This window comes from Oncorhynchus kisutch, unplaced genomic scaffold, assembly GCF_002021735.2.
Source record: "Oncorhynchus kisutch isolate 150728-3 unplaced genomic scaffold, Okis_V2 Okis06b-Okis10b_hom, whole genome shotgun sequence".
NCBI lineage: Eukaryota > Metazoa > Chordata > Actinopteri > Salmoniformes > Salmonidae > Oncorhynchus > Oncorhynchus kisutch.
Genome location: NW_022261983.1, coordinates 12,173,104 through 12,194,625, shown reverse-complemented (window position 1 = coordinate 12,194,625; position 21,522 = coordinate 12,173,104). Strand labels below are relative to the sequence as shown.

Below are 21,522 nucleotides of genomic sequence, written 5' to 3'. Positions count from 1 at the left end.
AGGTGAGCTGCACCCCGGATTATTTTCTTAGCACATACTAACGACACAGAAACCACTCCTCCCAAAGTCTGTAGCTGGGTTCTGATTCGCTACCCTTGTTCCTGAATTATGCACAAGCTCACTTCCCCTCATGGATGTACAGTACAGTCATTGTTTAAACATGGACCAGCTAGAGGGAGGTTTCATCATGTATTATACCAGTCCTGTATTGTTTAAACATGGACCAGCTAGAGGGAGGTTTCACCATGTATTATACCAGGCCAGTCCTGTATTGTTTAAACATGGACCAGCTAGAGGGAGGTTTCATCATGTATTATACCAGTCCTGTATTGTTTAAACATGGACCAGCTAGAGGGAGGTTTCATCATGTATTATACCAGGCCAGTCCTGTATTGTTTAAACATGGACCAGCTAGAGGGAGGTTTCATCATGTATTATACCAGTCCTGTATTGTTTAAACATGGACCAGCTAGAGGGAGGTTTCATCATGTATTATACCAGTCCTGTATTGTTTAAACATGGACCAGCTAGAGGGAGGTTTCATCATGTATTATACCAGTCCTGTATTGTTTAAACATGGACCAGCTAGAGGGAGGTTTCATCATGTATTATACCAGTCCGGTCCTGTATTGTTTAAACATGGACCAGCTAGAGGGAGGTTTCATCATGTATTATACCAGTCCTGTATTGTTTAAACATGGACCAGCTAGAGGGAGGTTTCATCATGTATTATACCAGTCCGGTCCTTTATTGTTTAAACATGGACCAGCTAGAGGGAGGTTTCATCATGTATTATACCAGGCCAGTCCTGTATTGTTTAAACATGGACCAGCTAGAGGGAGGTTTCATCATGTATTATACCAGTCCTGTATTGTTTAAACATGGACCAGCTAGAGGGAGGTTTCATCATGTATTATACCAGTCCAGTCCTGTATTGTTTAAACATGGACCAGCTAGAGGGAGGTTTCATCATGTATTATACCAGTCCGGTCCTGTATTGTTTAAACATGGACCAGTTAGAGGGAGGTTTCATCATGTATTATACCAGTCCGGTCCTGTATTGTTTAAACATGGACCAGCTAGAGGGAGGTTTCATCATGTATTATACCAGTCCAGTCCTGTATTGTTTAAACATGGACCAGCTAGAGGGAGGTTTCATCATGTATTATACCAGTCCTGTATTGTTTAAACATGGACCAGCTAGAGGGAGGTTTCATCATGTATTATACCAGGCCAGTCCTGTATTGTTTAAACATGGACCAGCTAGAGGGAGGTTTCACCATGTATTATACCAGTCCTGTATTGTTTAAACATGGACCAGCTAGAGGGAGGTTTCATCATGTATTATACCAGTCCTGTATTGTTTAAACATGGACCAGCTAGAGGGAGGTTTCATCATGTATTATACCAGGCCAGTCCTGTATTGTTTAAACATGGACCAGCTAGAGGGAGGTTTCATCATGTATTATACCAGTCCGGTCCTGTATTGTTTAAACATGGACCAGCTAGAGGGAGGTTTCACCATGTATTATACCAGGCCAGTCCTGTATTGTTTAAACATGGACCAGCTAGAGGGAGGTTTCATCATGTATTATACCAGGCCAGTCCTGTATTGTTTAAACATGGACCAGCTAGAGGGAGGTTTCATCATGTATTATACCAGTCCTGTATTGTTTAAACATGGACCAGCTAGAGGGAGGTTTCATCATGTATTATACCAGTCCAGTCCTGTATTGTTTAAACATGGACCAGCTAGAGGGAGGTTTCATCATGTATTATACCAGTCCGGTCCTGTATTGTTTAAACATGGACCAGTTAGAGGGAGGTTTCATCATGTATTATACCAGTCCGGTCCTGTATTGTTTAAACATGGACCAGCTAGAGGGAGGTTTCATCATGTATTATACCAGTCCTGTATTGTTTAAACATGGACCAGCTAGAGGGAGGTTTCATCATGTATTATACCAGTCCTGTATTGTTTAAACATGGACCAGCTAGAGGGAGGTTTCATCATGTATTATACCAGGCCAGTCCTGTATTGTTTAAACATGGACCAGCTAGAGGGAGGTTTCACCATGTATTATACCAGTCCTGTATTGTTTAAACATGGACCAGCTAGAGGGAGGTTTCATCATGTATTATACCAGTCCTGTATTGTTTAAACATGGACCAGCTAGAGGGAGGTTTCATCATGTATTATACCAGGCCAGTCCTGTATTGTTTAAACATGGACCAGCTAGAGGGAGGTTTCATCATGTATTATACCAGTCCTGTATTGTTTAAACATGGACCAGCTAGAGGGAGGTTTCACCATGTATTATACCAGTCCAGTCCTGTATTGTTTAAACATGGACCAGCTAGAGGGAGGTTTCACCATGTATTATACCAGTCCTGTATTGTTTAAACATGGACCAGCTAGAGGGAGGTTTCATCATGTATTATACCAGTCCAGTCCTGTATTGTTTGAACATGGACCAGCTATAGGGAGGTTTCATCATGTATTATACCAGGCCAGTCCTGTATTGTTTAAACATGGACCAGCTATAGGGAGGTTTCATCATGTATTATACCAGTCCAGTCCTGTATTGTTTAAACATGGACCAGCTAGAGGGAGGTTTCATCATGTATTATACCAGTCCAGCCCTGTATTGTTTAAACATGGACCAGCTAGAGGGAGGTTTCATCATGTATTATACCAGTCCTGTATTGTTTAAACATGGACCAGCTAGAGGGAGGTTTCATCATGTATTATACCAGTCCTGTATTGTTTAAACATGGACCAGCTAGAGGGAGGTTTCATCATGTATTATACCAGGCCAGTCCTGTATTGTTTAAACATGGACCAGCTAGAGGGAGGTTTCATCATGTATTATACCAGTCCTGTATTGTTTAAACATGGACCAGCTAGAGGGAGGTTTCACCATGTATTATACCAGTCCTGTATTGTTTAAACATGGACCAGCTAGAGGGAGGTTTCATCATGTATTATACCAGTCCTGTATTGTTTAAACATGGACCAGCTAGAGGGAGGTTTCATCATGTATTATACCAGTCCAGTCCTGTATTGTTTAAACATGGACCAGCTAGAGGGAGGTTTCATCATGTATTATACCAGTCCGGTCCTGTATTGTTTAAACATGGACCAGCTAGAGGGAGGTTTCATCATGTATTATACCAGTCCAGTCCTGTATTGTTTAAACATGGACCAGCTAGAGGGAGGTTTCATCATGTATTATACCAGTCCAGTCCTGTATTGTTTAAACATGGACCAGCTAGAGGGAGGTTTCATCATGTATTATACCAGTCCTGTATTGTTTAAACATGGACCAGCTAGAGGGAGGTTTCATCATGTATTATACCAGTCCAGTCCTGTATTGTTTAAACATGGACCAGCTATAGGGAGGTTTCATCATGTATTATACCAGTCCTGTATTGTTTAAACATGGACCAGCTAGAGGGAGGTTTCACCATGTATTATACCAGTCCAGTCCTGTATTGTTTAAACATGGACCAGCTATAGGGAGGTTTCATCATGTATTATACCAGTCCAGTCCTGTATTGTTTAAACATGGACCAGCTAGAGGGAGGTTTCACCATGTATTATACCAGTCCTGTATTGTTTAAACATGGACCAGCTAGAGGGAGGTTTCATCATGTATTATACCAGTCCAGTCCTGTATTGTTTAAACATGGACCAGCTATAGGGAGGTTTCATCATGTATTATACCAGTCCGGTCCTGTATTGTTTAAACATGGACCAGCTAGAGGGAGGTTTCATCATGTATTATACCAGTCCAGTCCTGTATTGTTTAAACATGGACCAGCTAGAGGGAGGTTTCATCATGTATTATACCAGGCCAGTCCTGTATTGTTTAAACATGGACCAGCTAGAGGGAGGTTTCATCATGTATTATACCAGGCCAGCCCTGTATTGTTTAAACATGGACCAGCTAGAGGGAGGTTTCATCATGTATTATACCAGGCCAGTCCTGTATTGTTTAAACATGGACCAGCTAGAGGGAGGTTTCATCATGTATTATACCAGTCCTGTATTGTTTAAACATGGACCAGCTAGAGGGAGGTTTCATCATGTATTATACCAGTCCTGTATTGTTTAAACATGGACCAGCTAGAGGGAGGTTTCATCATGTATTATACCAGGCCAGTCCTGTATTGTTTAAACATGGACCAGCTAGAGGGAGGTTTCATCATGTATTATACCAGGCCAGTCCTGTATTGTTTAAACATGGACCAGCTAGAGGGAGGTTTCATCATGTATTATACCAGGCCAGTCCTGTATTGTTTAAACATGGACCAGCTAGAGGGAGGTTTCATCATGTATTATACCAGTCCTGTATTGTTTAAACATGGACCAGCTAGAGGGAGGTTTCATCATGTATTATACCAGTCCAGTCCTGTATTGTTTAAACATGGACCAGCTAGAGGGAGGTTTCATCATGTATTATACCAGTCCGGTCCTGTATTGTTTAAACATGGACCAGTTAGAGGGAGGTTTCATCATGTATTATACCAGTCCGGTCCTGTATTGTTTAAACATGGACCAGCTATAGGGAGGTTTCATCATGTATTATACCAGTCCAGTCCTGTATTGTTTAAACATGGACCAGCTAGAGGGAGGTTTCATCATGTATTATACCAGTCCTGTATTGTTTAAACATGGACCAGCTAGAGGGAGGTTTCATCATGTATTATACCAGTCCTGTATTGTTTAAACATGGACCAGCTAGAGGGAGGTTTCATCATGTATTATACCAGTCCAGTCCTGTATTGTTTAAACATGGACCAGCTAGAGGGAGGTTTCACCATGTATTATACCAGTCCGGTCCTGTATTGTTTAAACATGGACCAGTTACTGTAAGTCGATCTGGATAAGATCGTCTGCTAAATGACAAAAAATGGCAATCTAATGTTCTGAGGGTGAGTGAGAGAATGAGTGTACACTTTAGCGAGAATAAGGGTAAAGATTGGGACAAAACAGCAGCCTGTGTCTTTCCCTATATCCTCTCTCTTCCTGCTTTCCTCCATGTTACTGTCAACATCCCAAATGGCACCATATTCCCTATATAGTGCACTACTTTGGGCCAAAGCCTTATGGGCCCTGGTCAAACGTAGTGCAGTATATAGGGGATAGGGTGCCATTGGAGACATACCATTGAAGTGTGCTGTGAGGTAGTGTGTGTGGAATGTGTGTGTAATGTGGTGTTGATCTTATTAGGGCCACAAGCTGACCTACAGCCTTGTCTGTCTGAGAGCTGGGACTATCTACATGTCACACTGAATTCCATTCCATCTGCATTGCTTCCAAAGCTTTTTAGTTAGTGCTGAACTGTATGTTTTGCTCTTCTCTCTGTCTCTACCTCTGTCTCTCCCTCTGTCTCTACCTCTGTCTCTCCCTCTGTCTCTACCTCTGTCTCTACCTCTGTCTCTCCCTGTCTCTCCCTCTGTCTCTACCTCTGTCTCTACCTCTGTCTCTCCCTGTCTCTCCCTCTGTCTCTACCTCTGTCTCTCCCTCTGTCTCTCCCTCTGTCTCTCCCTGTCTCTCCCTGTCTCTCCCTCTTTCTCTCCCTCTTTCTCTCCCTCTTTCTCTCCCTCTGTCTCTCCCTCTGTCTTTCTCTCTGTCTTTCTCTCTGTCTTTCTCTCTGTCTCTCCCCCTGTCTCTCCCCCTGTCTCTCCCTGTCTCTCTGTCTTTCTCTCTGTCTTTCTCTCTGTCTCTCCCCCTGTCTCTCCCTGTCTCTCTGTCTTTCTCTCTGTCTTTCTCTCTGTCTCTCCCCCTGTCTCTCCCTGTCTCTCTGTCTTTCTCTCGGTCTCTCCATCTGTTTCCCTCTGTCTCTCTCTATCTCTCTCTCTGTCTTTCTCTGTCTCTCCGTTGCCCCCTGTCTTTACCATGTTAACTACTGTAAATGTGTGTGTGTGTGTGTGTGTGTGTGTGTGTGTGTGTGTGTGTGTGTGTCTCTGTGGGTCCTGTATAGGTTCTCTTGGGGGAGGTGAATGCAGGTCTCAGCACCACCCAGGTGGTAGTCAAGGAGCTGAAGGCCAGTGCCAGTGTCCAGGACCAGATGCACTTCCTGGAAGAGGCACAGCCATACCGGTCAGAACTACAACCATATGGATCTCATACCCTGTATACCCCACCCTTTGCATCCAGTACAATTAATTAATTAATTAATCAATCAATTGGTGAATGAATGAATGCCTATACATGGTTATCCTGCTACCTCTTTCCATGTGTTCTGACTGTATGTTCACTATAAACTATGACAGTAAAGGTGACTGTTGAACTATGACCCATCTCCTCTACCTCCCCCTTCCCCCAGTGCCCTCCAGAACCCAGCCCTCCTGCAGTGCCTGGCACAGTGCTCAGAGGTTACACCCTATCTACTGGTCATGGAGTTCTGTCCTCTGGTGAGAGAAACCTCCCTTAGCCCCCTAACCCCCTAAACCCTAACCCCTATCTCAGAGGTTACACACTATCTACTGGTCATGGAGTTCTGTCCTCTGGTGAGAGAAACCTTCCCTAGCCCCCTAACCCCCTAAACCCTAACCCCTATCTCAGAGGTTACACACTATCTACTGGTCATGGAGTTCTGTCCTCTGGTGAGATAAACCTCCCCTAGCCCCCTAACCCCCTAAACCCTAACCCCTATCTCAGAAGTTACACCCTATCTACTGGTCATGGAGTTCTGTCCTCTGGTGAGAGAAACCTCCCCTAGCCCCCTAACCCCCTAAACCCTAACCCCCTAAACCCTAACTCCTATCTCAGAGGTCACAACCACCTTCTATATGGAGTTCTCTGGTGAGATGGATACTTGCTCCCCCTGTTGGTGGAATACTGTACTGTTACAGCCAGGGACAATCTGCTCTCTACCCTTTCCTCTGGGTTTGCAGAAGGGTCTGAGCTTCCACCATATTGATTACACCCTTACAGATCAGAGCTTCCACCATACTGCTAACACCTTACGGATCAGAGTTTCCACCTTACTGCTAACACCTTACAGATCAGAGTTTCCACCATACTGCTAACACCTTACAGATCAGAGTTTCCACCATACAGCTAACACCTTACAGATCAGAGTTTCCACCATACTGCTAACACCTTACAGATCAGAGTTTCCCACCATACTGCTAACACCTTACAGATCAGAGTTTCCACCATACTGCTAACACCTTACAGATCAGAGTTTCCCACCATACTGCTAACACCTTACAGATCAGAGTTTCCACCATACTGCTAACAGACATAGAAGGAGAAGTGGATGAGAGCAAGTTGTGACGGGTTATTGTACAGACATACATTACAAACATAGGTTTGTGTGTCCCAAATGGCATCCTATATTCACATCTACTGCACTACTTTTGACCATATTCCCTATATAGTGCACTAGGGAATATGGTGATATAGAGTGCCAAATCATTTTTATGACATCACTTCCTGTCCTGGTCATCAGGGCGACCTGAAGAGTTACCTGCGCAGCTGTCGGGCGGCTGACTCCGTGACCCCTGATCCCCTGACCCTCCAGCGAATGGCGTGCGAGATCGCCTCGGGCCTGCTGCACCTTCACAAGCACAACTTCATTCACAGGTGGGTTAGTAGACACCTTCACAAACACAACTTCATTCACAGGTGGGTTAGTAGACACCTTCACAAACACAACTTCATTCACAGGTGGGTTAGTAGACACCTTCACAAACACAACTTCATTCACAGGTGGGTTAGTGGACACCTGCACAAACACAACTTCCTTACGAACTCGAGTCCTAATGAAAGTCCTAGAACATATCAATCATTCCATAGCAATATGTTTCTGACATGTTGTAGTGAAGAGTAATGATATATACGCTGTATTTACGGTAACATACATGTTGTAGTGAAGAGTAATGATATATACACTGTATTTACGGTAACATACATGTTGTAGTGAAGAGTAACGATATATACACTGTATTTACGGTAACATACATGTTGTAGTGAAGAGTAATGATATATACACTGTATTTACGGTAACATACATGTTGTAGGGACATAAAACCGATAAAGGGAACTGAATCGGGATGATCTGGAGGATGTTGAAGGATCTGGTCTCACTCTGACACATCCCACCCTAGATACAACTGGGACTGTGCAGCTGGTCTGTCTCCAAATTAACATGATATTGAGGATATTATGTACAATCTGTTCCTAATTACCTTACCTGTTTAAATAAATGTTAAATAAAAATATGGAAATATGTTAGGATATGACTGAAGCTGTGTTGCTCTGGCTCCCCTGCTGGTCTGTCCCGGTAACAACATCCTGGTGCTGCCTGAGTGACTCTCACCAACTCCAGCATCAGTGATTTTGTTGCCGGGGGGAACCCCTCTCTCCTTGTTACCATGGTAGCAGCCAATCATGTGCTGAGGAGCTGATGATAGGTAGAGTTAAGATCAACAAAATCTCGCTGCCTGTGTAGTAGTCAGAAATAGCTACAGAGAAAAATGAGAAATCCACGTAGCTACTTGTGCAGTCATACCAGTGAATTACACCCGTACTTTATGCTATTGAGTGGTAAATGTTGTGACGCATCGTGTTTTCCTGTGGTAACAATACATTCAATAACAATGATTGAATGGTTTATTGTGATACGATTATTACTGCAGTCAGAGTATTACATATGGTTTAGTCTGGTCTGGTGACTGGGTGGCAGGTAGCCTAGCGGTTAAGAGCGTTGGGCCAGTAACTGAAAGGTTGCTGGTTTGAATCTCTGAGCAGACTAGGTGAAAAATCTGACGATGTGCCCTTGAGCAAGGTACTTAACCCTAAATGCTGCTGTAAGTCTCTCTGGATAACAGCGTCTGCTAAATGGCTATAATGTAACAATGCAGTGAACTGTTCCTCCCTCTCCTCTTTACAGTGACCTGGCCTTAAGGAACTGCCTTCTGACCTCAGAGAGGACAGTAAAGATAGGAGACTATGGCCTCTCACACAGCAGATACAAGGTGAGCCTACAGTATTAACCAGTCTTGATGAGTCTACAGTAATAAACCAGTCTTGGTGAGTCTACAGTAATAAACCAGTCTTGGTGAGTCTACAGTAATAAACCAGTCTTGGTGAATCTACAGTAATAAACCAGTCTTGGTGAATATACAGTAATAAACCAGTCTTGGTGAGTCTACAGTAATAAACCAGTCTTGATGAGTCTACAGTAATAAACCAGTCTTGGTGAGTCTACAGTAATAAACCAGTCTTGGTGAATCTACAGTAATAAACCAGTCTTGGTGAGTCTACAGTAATTAACCAGTCTTGGTGAATCTACAGTAATTAACCAGTCTTGGTGAGTCTACAGTAATTAACCAGTCTTGGTGAATCTACAGTAATTAACCAGTCTTGGTGAATCTACAGTAATTAACCAGTCTTGGTGAGTCTACAGTAATTAACCAGTCTTGGTGAGTCTACAGTAATAAACTAGTCTTGGTGAATCTACAGTAATAAACCAGTCTTGGTGAATATACAGTAATAAACCAGTCTTGGTGAGTCTACAGTAATAAACCAGTCTTGGTGAGTCTACAGTAATAAACCAGTCTTGATGAGTCTACAGTAATAAACCAGTCTTGGTGAGTCTACAGTAATAAACCAGTCTTGGTGAATCTACAGTAATTAACCAGTCTTGGTGAATCTACAGTAATAAACCAGTCTTGGTGAATATACAGTAATAAACCAGTCTTGGTGAATATACAGTAATAAACCAGTCTTGGTGAATCTACAGTAATAAACCAGTCTTGGTAAATATACAGTAATAAACCAGTCTTGGTGAATATACAGTAATAAACCAGTCTTGGTGAATATACAGTAATAAACCAGTCTTGGTGAATATACAGTAATAAACCAGTCTTGGTGAGTCTACAGTAATAAACCAGTCTTGGTGAGTCTACAGTAATTAACCAGTCTTGATGAGTCTACAGTAATAAACCAGTCTTGGTGAATATACAGTAATAAACCAGTCTTGGTGAATATACAGTAATAAACCAGTCTTGGTGAATCTACAGTAATAAACCAGTCTTGGTTATATTGTATGATGTATATTTCTACATACTGAATAGGGGGTGGGACAGAAGAATAGTTTCCATTGTAACAGACAGACGATAAAGTAGTATTTCCATCTAATGATTCTGCTGTATTCTACTCTGTAGGATGACTACTTTGTGACTCCAGACCAGATCTGGGTGCCGCTGCGTTGGATCGCCCCAGAGCTCATAGACGAGGTGCATGGTAACCTACTAGTGGTGGACCAGACTAAGGACAGCAACGTCTGGTGAGCAGGGGGGAGGGGTCAGGGGTTCAAGGGTGTAGGAATGAATGGTGTCAGCACCATACACTATGGTTGACTCAGCCCTTACGGTGTTATTGTTAAGGTCAACGACACAGCTCTTCAACCAAACCTAGCCTGATCCCAGATTTGACTTATGGTGTTATTGATACAACTCTTCAACCACAGCTAGCCTGGTCCCAGATTTGACTTATGGTGTTATTGATACAACTCTTCAACCAAACCTAGCCTGGTCCCAGATCAGTTTGTGCTCTTTCCAACTCGATAGCTCATTGTCAATCCAGATGTGACATGACAATGAGTGACGAGGAGTTGTCATGACAGCACAAACACACTGGGACTAAATAAAGGCTCTGTTCTAGGTCTCTGGGAGTGACTATCTGAAGACGTTACTTCATGGGTTTGTCTCTGTTCTAGGTCTCTGGGAGTGACTATCTGAAGATGTTACTTCATGGGTTTGTCTCTGTTCTAGGTCTGGGAATGACTATCTGAAGACGTTACTTCATGGGTTTGTCTCTGTTCTAGGTCTGGGAGTGACTATCTGAAGACGTTACTTCATGGGTTTGTCTCTGTTCTAGGTCTGGGAATGACTATCTGAAGACGTTACTTCATGGGTTTGTCTCTGTTCTAGGTCTGGGAGTGACTATCTGAAGATGTTACTTCATGGTTTGTCTCTGTTCTAGGTCTCTGGGAGTGACTATCTGAAGATGTTACTTCATGGTTTGTCTCTGTTCTAGGTCTCTGGGAGTGACTATCTGAAGATGTTACTTCATGGGTTTGTCTCTGTTCTAGGTCTCTGGGAATGACTATCTGAAGATGTTACTTCATGGGTTTGTCTCTGTTCTAGGTCTGGGAGTGACTATCTGAAGATGTTACTTCATGGTTTGTCTCTGTTCTAGGTCTCTGGGAATGACTATCTGAAGATGTTACTTCATGGTTTGTCTCTGTTCTAGGTCTCTGGGAGTGACTATCTGAAGATGTTACTTCATGGGTTTGTCTCTGTTCTAGGTCTGGGAGTGACTATCTGAAGATGTTACTTCATGGGTTTGTCTCTGTTCTAGGTCTGGGAGTGACTATCTGAAGATGTTACTTCATGGTTTGTCTCTGTTCTAGGTCTCTGGGAATGACTATCTGAAGATGTTACTTCATGGGTTTGTCTCTGTTCTAGGTCTGGGAGTGACTATCTGAAGATGTTACTTCATGGGTTTGTCTCTGTTCTAGGTCTGGGAGTGACTATCTGAAGATGTTACTTCATGGGTTTGTCTCTGTTCTAGGTCTCTGGGAGTGACTATCTGAAGATGTTACTTCATGGTTTGTCTCTGTTCTAGGTCTCTGGGAATGACTATCTGAAGACGTTACTTCATGGGTTTGTCTCTGTTCTAGGTCTCTGGGAGTGACTATCTGAAGATGTTACTTCATGGTTTGTCTCTGTTCTAGGTCTCTGGGAGTGACTATCTGAAGACGTTACTTCATGGGTTTGTCTCTGTTCTAGGTCTCTGGGAGTGACTATCTGAAGACGTTACTTCATGGTTTGTCTCTGTTCTAGGTCTCTGGGAGTGACTATCTGAAGATGTTACTTCATGGGTTTGTCTCTGTTCTAGGTCTGGGAGTGACTATCTGAAGATGTTACTTCATGGGTTTGTCTCTGTTCTAGGTCTGGGAGTGACTAACTGAAGACGTTACTTCATGGGTTTGTCTCTGTTCTAGGTCTCTGGGAGTGACTATCTGGGAGTTGTTTGAGTTGGGGAACCAGCCGTACAGACACTACACTGACAGACAGGTCCTGACCTACACTGTGAAGGAACAGCAGCTCAAACTAACCAGGCCCCGGCTCAAAGTACCCCTGGCTGAGCGCTGGTGAGTACACACACACAGATACACACACACACACAAACACACACGCGCATGCACACATACATACACAAATGCATAAATGCACTAATGCGCACACGGGCGCCTACACAGGATACACCACAATCCTTTGGTCTGTAACCAATCATTAGTACTCCCTATCCTCATATCAACCAATCAATGCCTTTTATTCTGGCGCACGAACCAACCATTAGTCTTCTTCTCGTGACATGGGTTGTAATCAATACCTTATTAACCTGGCTATGAGCCTCTCATTTGGTCAGCACCATATAATACATATTTCTGGCATCTCACACATACAGTACACAACACCTACAGTGGGGAGAACAAGTAATTGATACACTGCCGATTTTGCAGGTTTTCCTACTTACAAAGCATGTAGAGGTCTGTTATCATAGGTACACTTCAACTGTGAGAGACGGAATCTAAAACAAAAATCCAGAAAATCACAGTGATTTTTAAGTAATTAATTTGCATTTTATTGCATGACATAAGTATTTGATACATCAGAAAAGCAGAACTTAATATTTGGTACAGAAACCTTTGTTTGCAATAACAGAGATCATATGTTTCCTGTAGTTCTTGACCAGGTTTGCATACACTGCAGCAGGGATTTTGGCCCACTCCTCCATACAGACCTTCTCCAGATCCTTCATGTTTCGGGGCTGTCGCTGGGCAATACGGACTTTCAGCTCCCTCCAAAGATTTTCTATTGGGTTCAGGTCTGGGGACTGGCTAGGCCACTCCAGGACCTTGAGATGCTTCTTACGGAGCCACTCCTTAGTTGCCCTGGCTGTGTGTTTCGGGTCGTTGTCATGCTGGAAGACTCAGCCACGACCCATCTTCAATGCTCTTACTGAGGGAAGGAGGTTGTTGGCCAAGATCTCGCGAGACATGGCCCCATCCATCCTCCCCTCAATACGGTGCAGTAGTCTTGTCCCCTTTGCAGAAAAGCATCCCCAAATAATGATGTTTCCTCCTCCATGCTTCATGGTTGGGATGGTGTTCTTGGGGTTGTACTCATCCTTCTTCTTCCCCCAAACACGGCGAGTGGAGTTTAGATCAAAAAGCTCTATTTTTGTCTCATCAGACCACATGACCTTCTCCCATTCCTCCTCTGGATCATCCAGATGGTCATTGGCAAACTTCAGACGGGCCTGGACATGCGCTGGCTTGAGCACGGGGACCTTGCGTGCGATGCAGGATTTTAATCTATGACGGCGTAGTGTGTTACTAATGGTTTTCTTTGAGACTGTGGTCCCAGCTCTCTTAAGGTCATTGACCAGGTCCTGCTGTGTAGTTCTGGGATGATCCCTCACCTTCCTCATGATCATTGATGCCCCACGAGGTGAGATCTTGCATGGAGCCCCAGACTGAGGGTGATTGACCGTCATCTTGAACTTCTTCCGTTTTCGAATAATTGCGCCCACAGTTGTTGTCTTCTCACCAAGCTGCTTGCCTATTGTCCTGTTGCCCATCCCAGCCTTGTGCAGGTCTACAATTTTATCCCTGATGTCCTTACACAGCTCCCTGGTCTTGGCCATTATGGAGAGGTTGGAGTCTGTTTGATTGAGTGTGTGGACAGGTGTCTTTTATACAGGTATCGAGTTCAAACAGGTGCAGTTAATACAGGTAATGAGTGGAGAACAGGAGGGCTTCTTAAAGAAAAATTAACAGGTCTGTGAGAGCTGGAATTCATACTGGTTGGTAGGTAATCAAATACTTATGTCATGCAATAAAATGCAAATGAATTACTTAAAAATCATGCAATGTGACTTTCTGGATTTTTGTTTTAGATTCCGTCTCTCACAGTTGAAGTGTTCCTATGATAAAAATTACAGACCTCTACATGCTTTGTAAGTAGGAAAACCTGCAAAATGTCAGTGTATCAAATACTTGTTCTCCCCACTGTATGTATTCATCTTTCTCTGGATGTCTGGCAAATAGTGATCCTTTTATCAAGCATGTTACTCATTTAAAACCACCTGCGTATTTAACGCTGACACACACAGACACCTTCCTATATGCTGACCAATCTTTCCAATCACAGTTTCTGTCCCTGGCTTGTATATATTCTCGTCAGATTGTAAGACTGGCGGCCAGAAACAGCTGACGAAGGACTTCCTCATCATATTGCTGTTTTCTAAATCAATTCCATGGTAGCTGCCTCATTTCAGTGTGATAAAGCAATTTTTCATAATAAATGGACTATTGATGAACCTCCAGAATTACAGAGTAACACTTCTCCCTCCCTCCCTCCCTCCCTCCCTCCCTCCCTCCCTCCCTCCCTCCCTCCCTCCCTCCCTCCCTCCCTCCCTCCCTCCCTCCCTCCCTCCCTCCCTCCGTCTGTTGCTCCCTCCCTCCCTCCGCTATCGCTCCCTCTGTCTCTCTATCTACCTCCCTCCCTCCCTCTGTCTGTCTGTCGCTCCCTCCCTCCGCCTGTCTCTCCCTCCCTCTGTCTGTCTGTCTGTCTGTCTGTCTGTCTGTCTGTCTGTCTGTCTGTCTGTCTGTCTGTCTGTCTGTCTGTCTGTCTGTCTGTCTGTCTGTCTGTCTGTCTGTCCCTCCCTCTGTCTGTCGCTCCCTCCCACTCTCTTTCCTCCCTCCCTCCCTCCCTCCCTCCCTCCCTCCCTCCCTCCCTCCCTCCCTCCCTCCCTCCCTCCCTCCCTCCCTCCCTCCCTCCCTCCCTCCCTCCCTCCCTCCCTCCCTCCCTCCCTCCTTCTGTCGCTCACTCCCACTCTCCCTCTCTCTCTCTCCCTCTGTCTGTTGCTCCCTCCCTCCGCTGTCGCTCCCTCTGTCTCTATCTGCCTCCCTCCCTACCTTTGCCTGTTGCTCCCTTCCTCTGTCTGTCTCCCCCTCCCTCTGGCCCTCCCTTTCTCCCTCTTTCTCTCCCTCCTTCCCTCCTTCTCTGTCACTCCCCCCCTCCTCCCTCCCTCTCTCCCGCTCTGTCGCTCCCCCCTCACCCCTCCTCCCTCTCTCTCTCCCCACATCCCTCCTCTCTCTGTCCCCCCCCCCCAGGTATGAAGTGATGCAGTTCTGCTGGCTGCAGCCAGAGCAGAGACCCAACAGTGAGGAGGTACACCTCCTCCTCACCTACCTGTGTGCCAAGGGGGCCAGTGGAGTCCAGGAGGACTTTGAACAGCGCTGGAACTCCCTGAGACCCAACCTGACTGGCAGCACCACCCACAGCCACACCGCCCCAGCCCCTCCACCACTAGCCCAGACTACTGTCCCTGCCCCAGCCCGACCATCTATCCCTGGGGACGTGGAGTTGGAGCCGGCCTCCACCTCCCGCAACTCCTTCCCCCTCCTAGAACACTTCTCCCACGACAGCTTCCACTCAGACAGCGGTGACGACATCCTAACCGTGACAGAGACCAGCTATGGTGGGCTCAACTTTGAGTACAAGTGGGAGCAGGCGAGAGCCGAGCAGCCATACTGTTCCTCATCCACCAGCGGGCCTCTGGGCCAGGGCAACCCTCACTACCAGGACGTATACTACCCCGTCGGGAACACCTCCACCTCGGGCAGCTGTAAAGGGGACGGAGGGGATGGAGGGCTTGTTCTGGGGGTCTCCCCATCCTACTACGAGTCCGACCACTCCGGATCGGGGTCAGGGTCGGGGGTAGGGGTGGTGCCGGTGTTGAGCGCTCACAGCCCTTCGGTCGGCAGTGAGTACTACATCCGTATTGAGGAGCCGGTGGAGTGTAATATCAACCTGGATGATAGTGTGGTTGACTACAGCCCTGGGTTGGAGGCTGAGGATGGCAGCCTCTCCTCAGGGAGCAGAACCCCACAGCCCCAGTCCCAGTCCCAGTCCCAGCCCAGTGCCTACTGGTCAGCAGCAGCAGGCGATAGCAGTGGGGGTAAACACAGTACCCATGACTCTGACAATAGCCCGGCCTTGTCCCTGACCATGGAGCCTCTCCTGAGACAGACAGCCAGCACAGCCAGTCCCGTGGAGCTGGGGCGGTCCCACCAGTACTTCTCACCCAATCAGAGACAGGCTTTCTACTGTGAACAGTCGCCCATTCGAGAGACGTGTTGCCAATCACCAGAGGACACACCCATAATGTCCCAGCTGAACCTGCATCATCCAATGGGGAGGCTGGAAACCCCTCTGGGGGTGGGGTCCTCCCACTCCCAGTGCCTGAGTAGCCCTAGTCTGGGACACTGTGACCCCTACCTCGAGGCTAGCCAAGGCTTCTCCACCACAGCCAGAAGGACGGTTAGTGAAGGCTACTATGACATGATGGGTCCCCTCAGAAAGACTCTACCCATGGCTAAACATATTAGCATCGACGTGGAGACAGGGGACGGGGGACTTTTGGTGGGGGGCAGGAGGAGAGGAGAAAGTGACACTGGGGACATCGACGATGGTGATCTCTTCTCTGAGAGAGAAGCCACCAACTGGACCTCCAACCACTCGGCCAATAACAACAGCATGACTTTTGACCTTAGGCAGACGGGCCAATCACAGGACAGCTATCTGGACCTCCATTACACCAACACCACGACACACTCCTCTAATGTAACAGGCTTGTGTAACAGTAGCAACATGTGCCAGCAGCACAGCTCCAGAGCCTTCAGCTATATGGAGGCCACAGGGAGAGAGAGCACTGTCTTCTCTTCCTCTAGCAGACCCAATGAGGGCAGTAGTGCTACTACATATAGTCACCTGTGTCACGGAGCTAGAGATAAACCTGTGTGTCTCTCAGACCACTCTACCCTAGATCATCTCAGAGGTGTTGCTGTTGACTCTCTCTCCAGCTCTTCTGTTGCTGTCAAGTGTGTTAACCTCAAAGGTGGTGTAAAGGACGGCGTCCCCACCACCAAAACTACAACTACGGTGTCTGTAGAGGGACACAGTAAAAACCCATCTCTGATTACAGGAGAGAGGCCATTCTCCCATCCCAAGATGATCCCAGAACCAGGCTGTATCCAATCTCCATCCACATACATGGAGCTTGACACTCGCACAGGCCTCAGCACTAAGGCAGTCCTGACAGAGAAGCAGGGGGGTAATGTCTGGGAGATACCTTCACATGTTAAAGACAGAGGTCCAGTGGAGGTGATGTCTGGTGGTGTGGGGGAGAGGAGACTGGGGATGGGGTTGGCCCACCCTGAAGGGGTACTGCTGGAGCCGGTCGGGTCCTTGTTTGAGGCTAGCAGAGGGCTGGACAGTGGGTTGGAGATGGCCGGTCATTCCAGCATCAGCCTAGTGGACATCAGCAACTGTAGCTACGACGATGAGGACGATGACATAACGGATATCACTTCTGGAATTTTGGCCGACTACTCCCTGGACTATGCCGACGAGGTCGGAGACGATCTAAGCCCCGCCCACCACCCCCACGGACGCTCCCTGCAGAACCCGGTGGGAACCCCCGACTCCGTGGACACCCTGGACATGCTGTCGCTGTCATTGTCGGTTACCACCGCCAGCCCCTGTGAGGCCTTCAGCCTTGATGACGTCTTTCTCCATCCCTCCTCCTCCCTCTCCTCCTCTTTCACCTCCTCTTCTTTCACCTCCTCATCTCTCCTCCCCAAGTCCCTGGACAGTGGCTACGACACAGAGAACAATGAAAGCCCAGAGTTCATCCTAAAGGAGGGAGGTGGGAATGGGGACTTCCTATTGGACTGTGAAGGAAACCAGCAACAACACCCAGTCCTCGGTGGGAGCCACCTGGCCCGCGGTGGGGTTAGCCTGGGGCCGAGGTCGGAACAGATGGTCCTTCAGCAGGTGGACCTGGGTGATGGGGTTGGGGTCACTTTGTGTACCTCTTCCTCCTCTGGCTGCACTGAGCTGCAGCTAAAGGGACTAAGTGACAAGAATCCATTCGTGGACTCTGCCTACTTCTCTGACTACGACGCGGAGAACGAGAGGAGTCCCCAGGATGAAGGGAGTAACTTCTTCTCCAGTCCAGGAGATAAGAAGGACTTTGTGGGGCACACAGCCTCGAAACAGAGGATACGGTCGGCGAGGAGAGATGAACTCCAACCACAGACGGGGAGAGAGGACGGTTACCGTGACCTGACAGACCTGACAGGAAACACAAACACAAATACAAATACAAATGGAGTGGTGGTGTTTGACACTACCACAGGTTCCTCTCCCTCCTCGGCCCCCGGCCCGCGCCTCTCCATGCTGGCCCCCTTCCCCCCTCAGATGGGGGGCTGTCTGGCCAAAGAGTCCGCCCCTGACGATGCTGTAGGCCTGGAGTCTGAGCACAGCGGCGAGGAGCCGGCATCTGGGTGCAGCTCCACCATGGTGTCTGAGGGTTCCTCCACAGTGCAGGAGGCTTCAGCCAGACACTCTGACCAGGAGAACCATCACAGGGCCTCAGAGGATGACTACTCCCCCATCCAGTCCCTGGGCTCCGACTCTACCATAGACTATAGAGAGGAGGTGATGAAAGAGAAGGAGGAGGATGGGGAGGGAGAGCAGGGATCGACTGAGGAGGACATGCCAGAGTTTAATCAGGTCGACGAGGATGGAGAGAATGGAGAGAGAGGAGGAGAAGAGGAGGAGTATGAGGAGTTAGAGGAGGAGAACGAAGAGGAGGAGGAGAAGGCTGGCTACAGCAGACACCAGAACGGTCCTGTTGGCCTACTCACCTCATCTCCATCGCTCCTCTCCTGCTCCCCCTCACTCCAGGAGCTGTGTCGGGAGGTGGAGAGGCGAGCTCCTCTAACCGAGGGGGAGGAGTCAGACGACAGCGAGTCAGAGGAGGAGCTGCGGAGCTACAACCTGCAGGAGGAGCTGAGCGAGGAGGAAAGTGAGGGGGAGGTTGGTTATATATTGGTTATATTCACGTTCCCCATTTTCCTACATGGTGTTATTCTATTTTAAACCTGAGATCCGCAATAGGAGCAGCAGCGCCACTGGTCACTGGTCACTGGTCACTGGTCACCCATTATCATTTTAGCTCGGTGGAAATGAGCATCCAGTGTGGTGTTAAAACAGAATGGTAGTAAATACTCTGCTGTTCTATCTGACATGCAATGATGTGCAATGATGTCAGAGAGGAAAAAAACACAGTTTATTGTTTGAAGTCATGTATTTTTGTTGTAGTATCACAACCCGACCACAGGAGTCTGGTGTCACCTTCATTTGGGAGGACAGGCTCGTGGTAATGGCTGCTGCGAAATAAGTGGAATAGTATCAAATACATCAAACACATGATTCCATTCCATTTGCTCCGTTTCAGACATTACTATGAGCCTCCCCTCAGCAGCCTCCTGTGAAATGGAGGTGGACGTTTCTCCGCTGTAGATTGGAGCTTTCATCATGTAAAGCAGTGTTTCCCAAACCTGAGGAACATTATGTGTTTCTGGCCAAGTACTAACACAGTTAATTCAACTAATCAACTCATCATGAATAGTGGAATCAGGTGTGTTAATGCTGGGGTTAAAAACTACAATGTGCTCCACTTTGGGTTCCCAGGACCAGGATTAAGACACACTGATGTGAAGTGTGTTGTGACTGACTCACTTGACTTGACTAGGTGATGGGGGTGCCGGTGGTGGTGAGCGATAGTAGTGGGGCCAGAAACCTCCGCAGCCTCCTCAAGATGCCTAAGCTCCTCACACAGTCCTTCTGTGACGAGCTGGACAGGAAGAAGAAAGCCGTGTCCTTCTTTGATGACGTCACCGTCTTCCTGTTCGACCAGGTCAGTCACTCTGCAAGCATAGTGACATCACTATGGTCAATCAATGGCAATATTTCATTCTGGATTTTTAAAAAGGCACCACGCATTATAGATAATTCATAGTCTTTATAACCACTGCATAGATGCATCACAAATCCTTTATAAGCAGTCACACAACATAAAAGTGGTGTTTAAAGTTGGGCCAGTTGAATTATTGTTTTCTGTGCTGGTAGATGTATTTGAGACTTTCTGACTGATTTCTCTATCGCCTCCAGGAGAGCCCCACAGGAGAGCTGGCTGATTTCACGTTTCCCCCAGGAGCAGAGTCCAACAGCCAGGCCTCAGGCGGGGAGAACCCCCAGCCGGACCTCCAGCCCCACCCCACCATGGGCCACCACCACCACCCCACCATGGGCCACCACCTCCACCCCCCAGGCAGGGCACCACACGCCTCAGAGGACTCTGATGGCAACATGTCAGAAGAAGGTAAGAGTGAAAAATACTTTCAGTTACAAGAACAGTTAGAGACCAAGAGTGTTAAGAATGGATCCCTGAGGGATACAAGAACAGTTAGAGACCAAGAGTGTTAAGAATGGATCCCTGAGGGATACAAGAACAGTTAGAGACCAAGAGTGTTAAGAATGGATCCCTGAGGGATACAAGAACAGTTAGAGACCAAGAGTGTTAAGAATGGATCCCTGAGGGATACAAGAACAGTTAGAGACCAAGAGTGTTAAGAATGGATTCCTGAGGGATACAAGAACAGTTAGAGACCAAGAGTGTTAAGAATGGATCCCTGAGGGATACAAGAACAGTTAGAGACCAAGAGTGTTAAGAATGGATCCCTGAGGGAATCCACAAGCTACAGTCAGGTATACTGTATCAGTTCTAAACCCCCTCTCCTCTGTGTGTGTGGTGTGTGGTGTGTGGTGTGTGGTGTGTGGTGTGTGGTATGTGGTGTGTGTGTGTGTGTGTGTGTGTGTGTGTGTGTGTGTGTGTGTGTGTGTGTGTGTGTGTGTGTGTGTGTGTGTGTGTGTGTGTGTGTGTGTGTGTGTGTGTGTGTGTGTATGTATGTATGTATGTATGTATATATATATATATATATATATATATATATATATATATATATATATATATATATATATATTCAGGTGGTGGGTTTGAGTGGGAGGATGACATCCCATTGATGACCAGCCCGTTGTCCAGCCCGTCTACAGCTGAGCCACCGGTCTCCGATCCCATCCCGGTCCCTGCTGCCAAGCCTCCCGAGGACAAGCCTCCCGAGGACAAGCCTCCCGAGGACAAGCCTCCCGAGGACAAGCCGGTAGCAGTAACAGCAGCATCACAGTTCTCCCGTTTCAGCGTGTCCCGCTCCCGCTTCTCCATCACACACGTCCCCAATCCAGACATGAACTCTGGAGGTCAGTCCTGTTGAACACTCCCCTGGTACTGTAGTACTGTAGTAGTCACTAGTGTCCTGTTGAACACACCCCTGGTACTGTAGTACTGTAGTAGTCACTAGTGTCCTGTTGAACACTCCCCTGGTACTGTAGTACTGTAGTAGTCACTAGTGTCCTGTTGAACATTCCCCTGGTACTGTAGTAGTCACTAGTGTCCTGTTGAACACTCCCCTGGTACTGTAGTAGTCACTAGTGTCCTGTTAAACACTCCCCTGGTAC

At 46.9% G+C, this 21,522-nt stretch overlaps 1 protein-coding gene across 3 annotated transcripts in view; it reads left to right on the top strand.

The window, feature by feature from the left end:
• LOC116359940 (serine/threonine-protein kinase LMTK1) overlaps positions 1-21,522 on the top strand; it is a 74,016-nt gene that overhangs the window by 45,981 nt on the left and 6,513 nt on the right. For 2 of the 3 annotated variants that reach the window (XM_031814055.1, XM_031814056.1), the window contains 11 exons: positions 1-2; positions 5,991-6,109; positions 6,336-6,423; positions 7,467-7,600; positions 8,910-8,994; positions 10,186-10,307; positions 12,030-12,179; positions 15,210-18,981; positions 19,700-19,864; positions 20,119-20,329; positions 20,995-21,264. The exon at positions 1-2 is cut by the window's left edge and continues 78 nt beyond it. In XM_031814055.1, coding sequence (XP_031669915.1) covers positions 1-2; positions 5,991-6,109; positions 6,336-6,423; positions 7,467-7,600; positions 8,910-8,994; positions 10,186-10,307; positions 12,030-12,179; positions 15,210-18,981; positions 19,700-19,864; positions 20,119-20,329; positions 20,995-21,264 — 5,118 coding nt within the window. Of the gene's footprint in view, positions 3-5,990; positions 6,110-6,335; positions 6,424-6,646; positions 6,712-7,466; positions 7,601-8,909; positions 8,995-10,185; positions 10,308-12,029; positions 12,180-15,209; positions 18,982-19,699; positions 19,865-20,118; positions 20,330-20,994; positions 21,265-21,522 lie in introns of those variants that run through there. The other variant, XM_031814057.1, reaches the window with a different exon arrangement.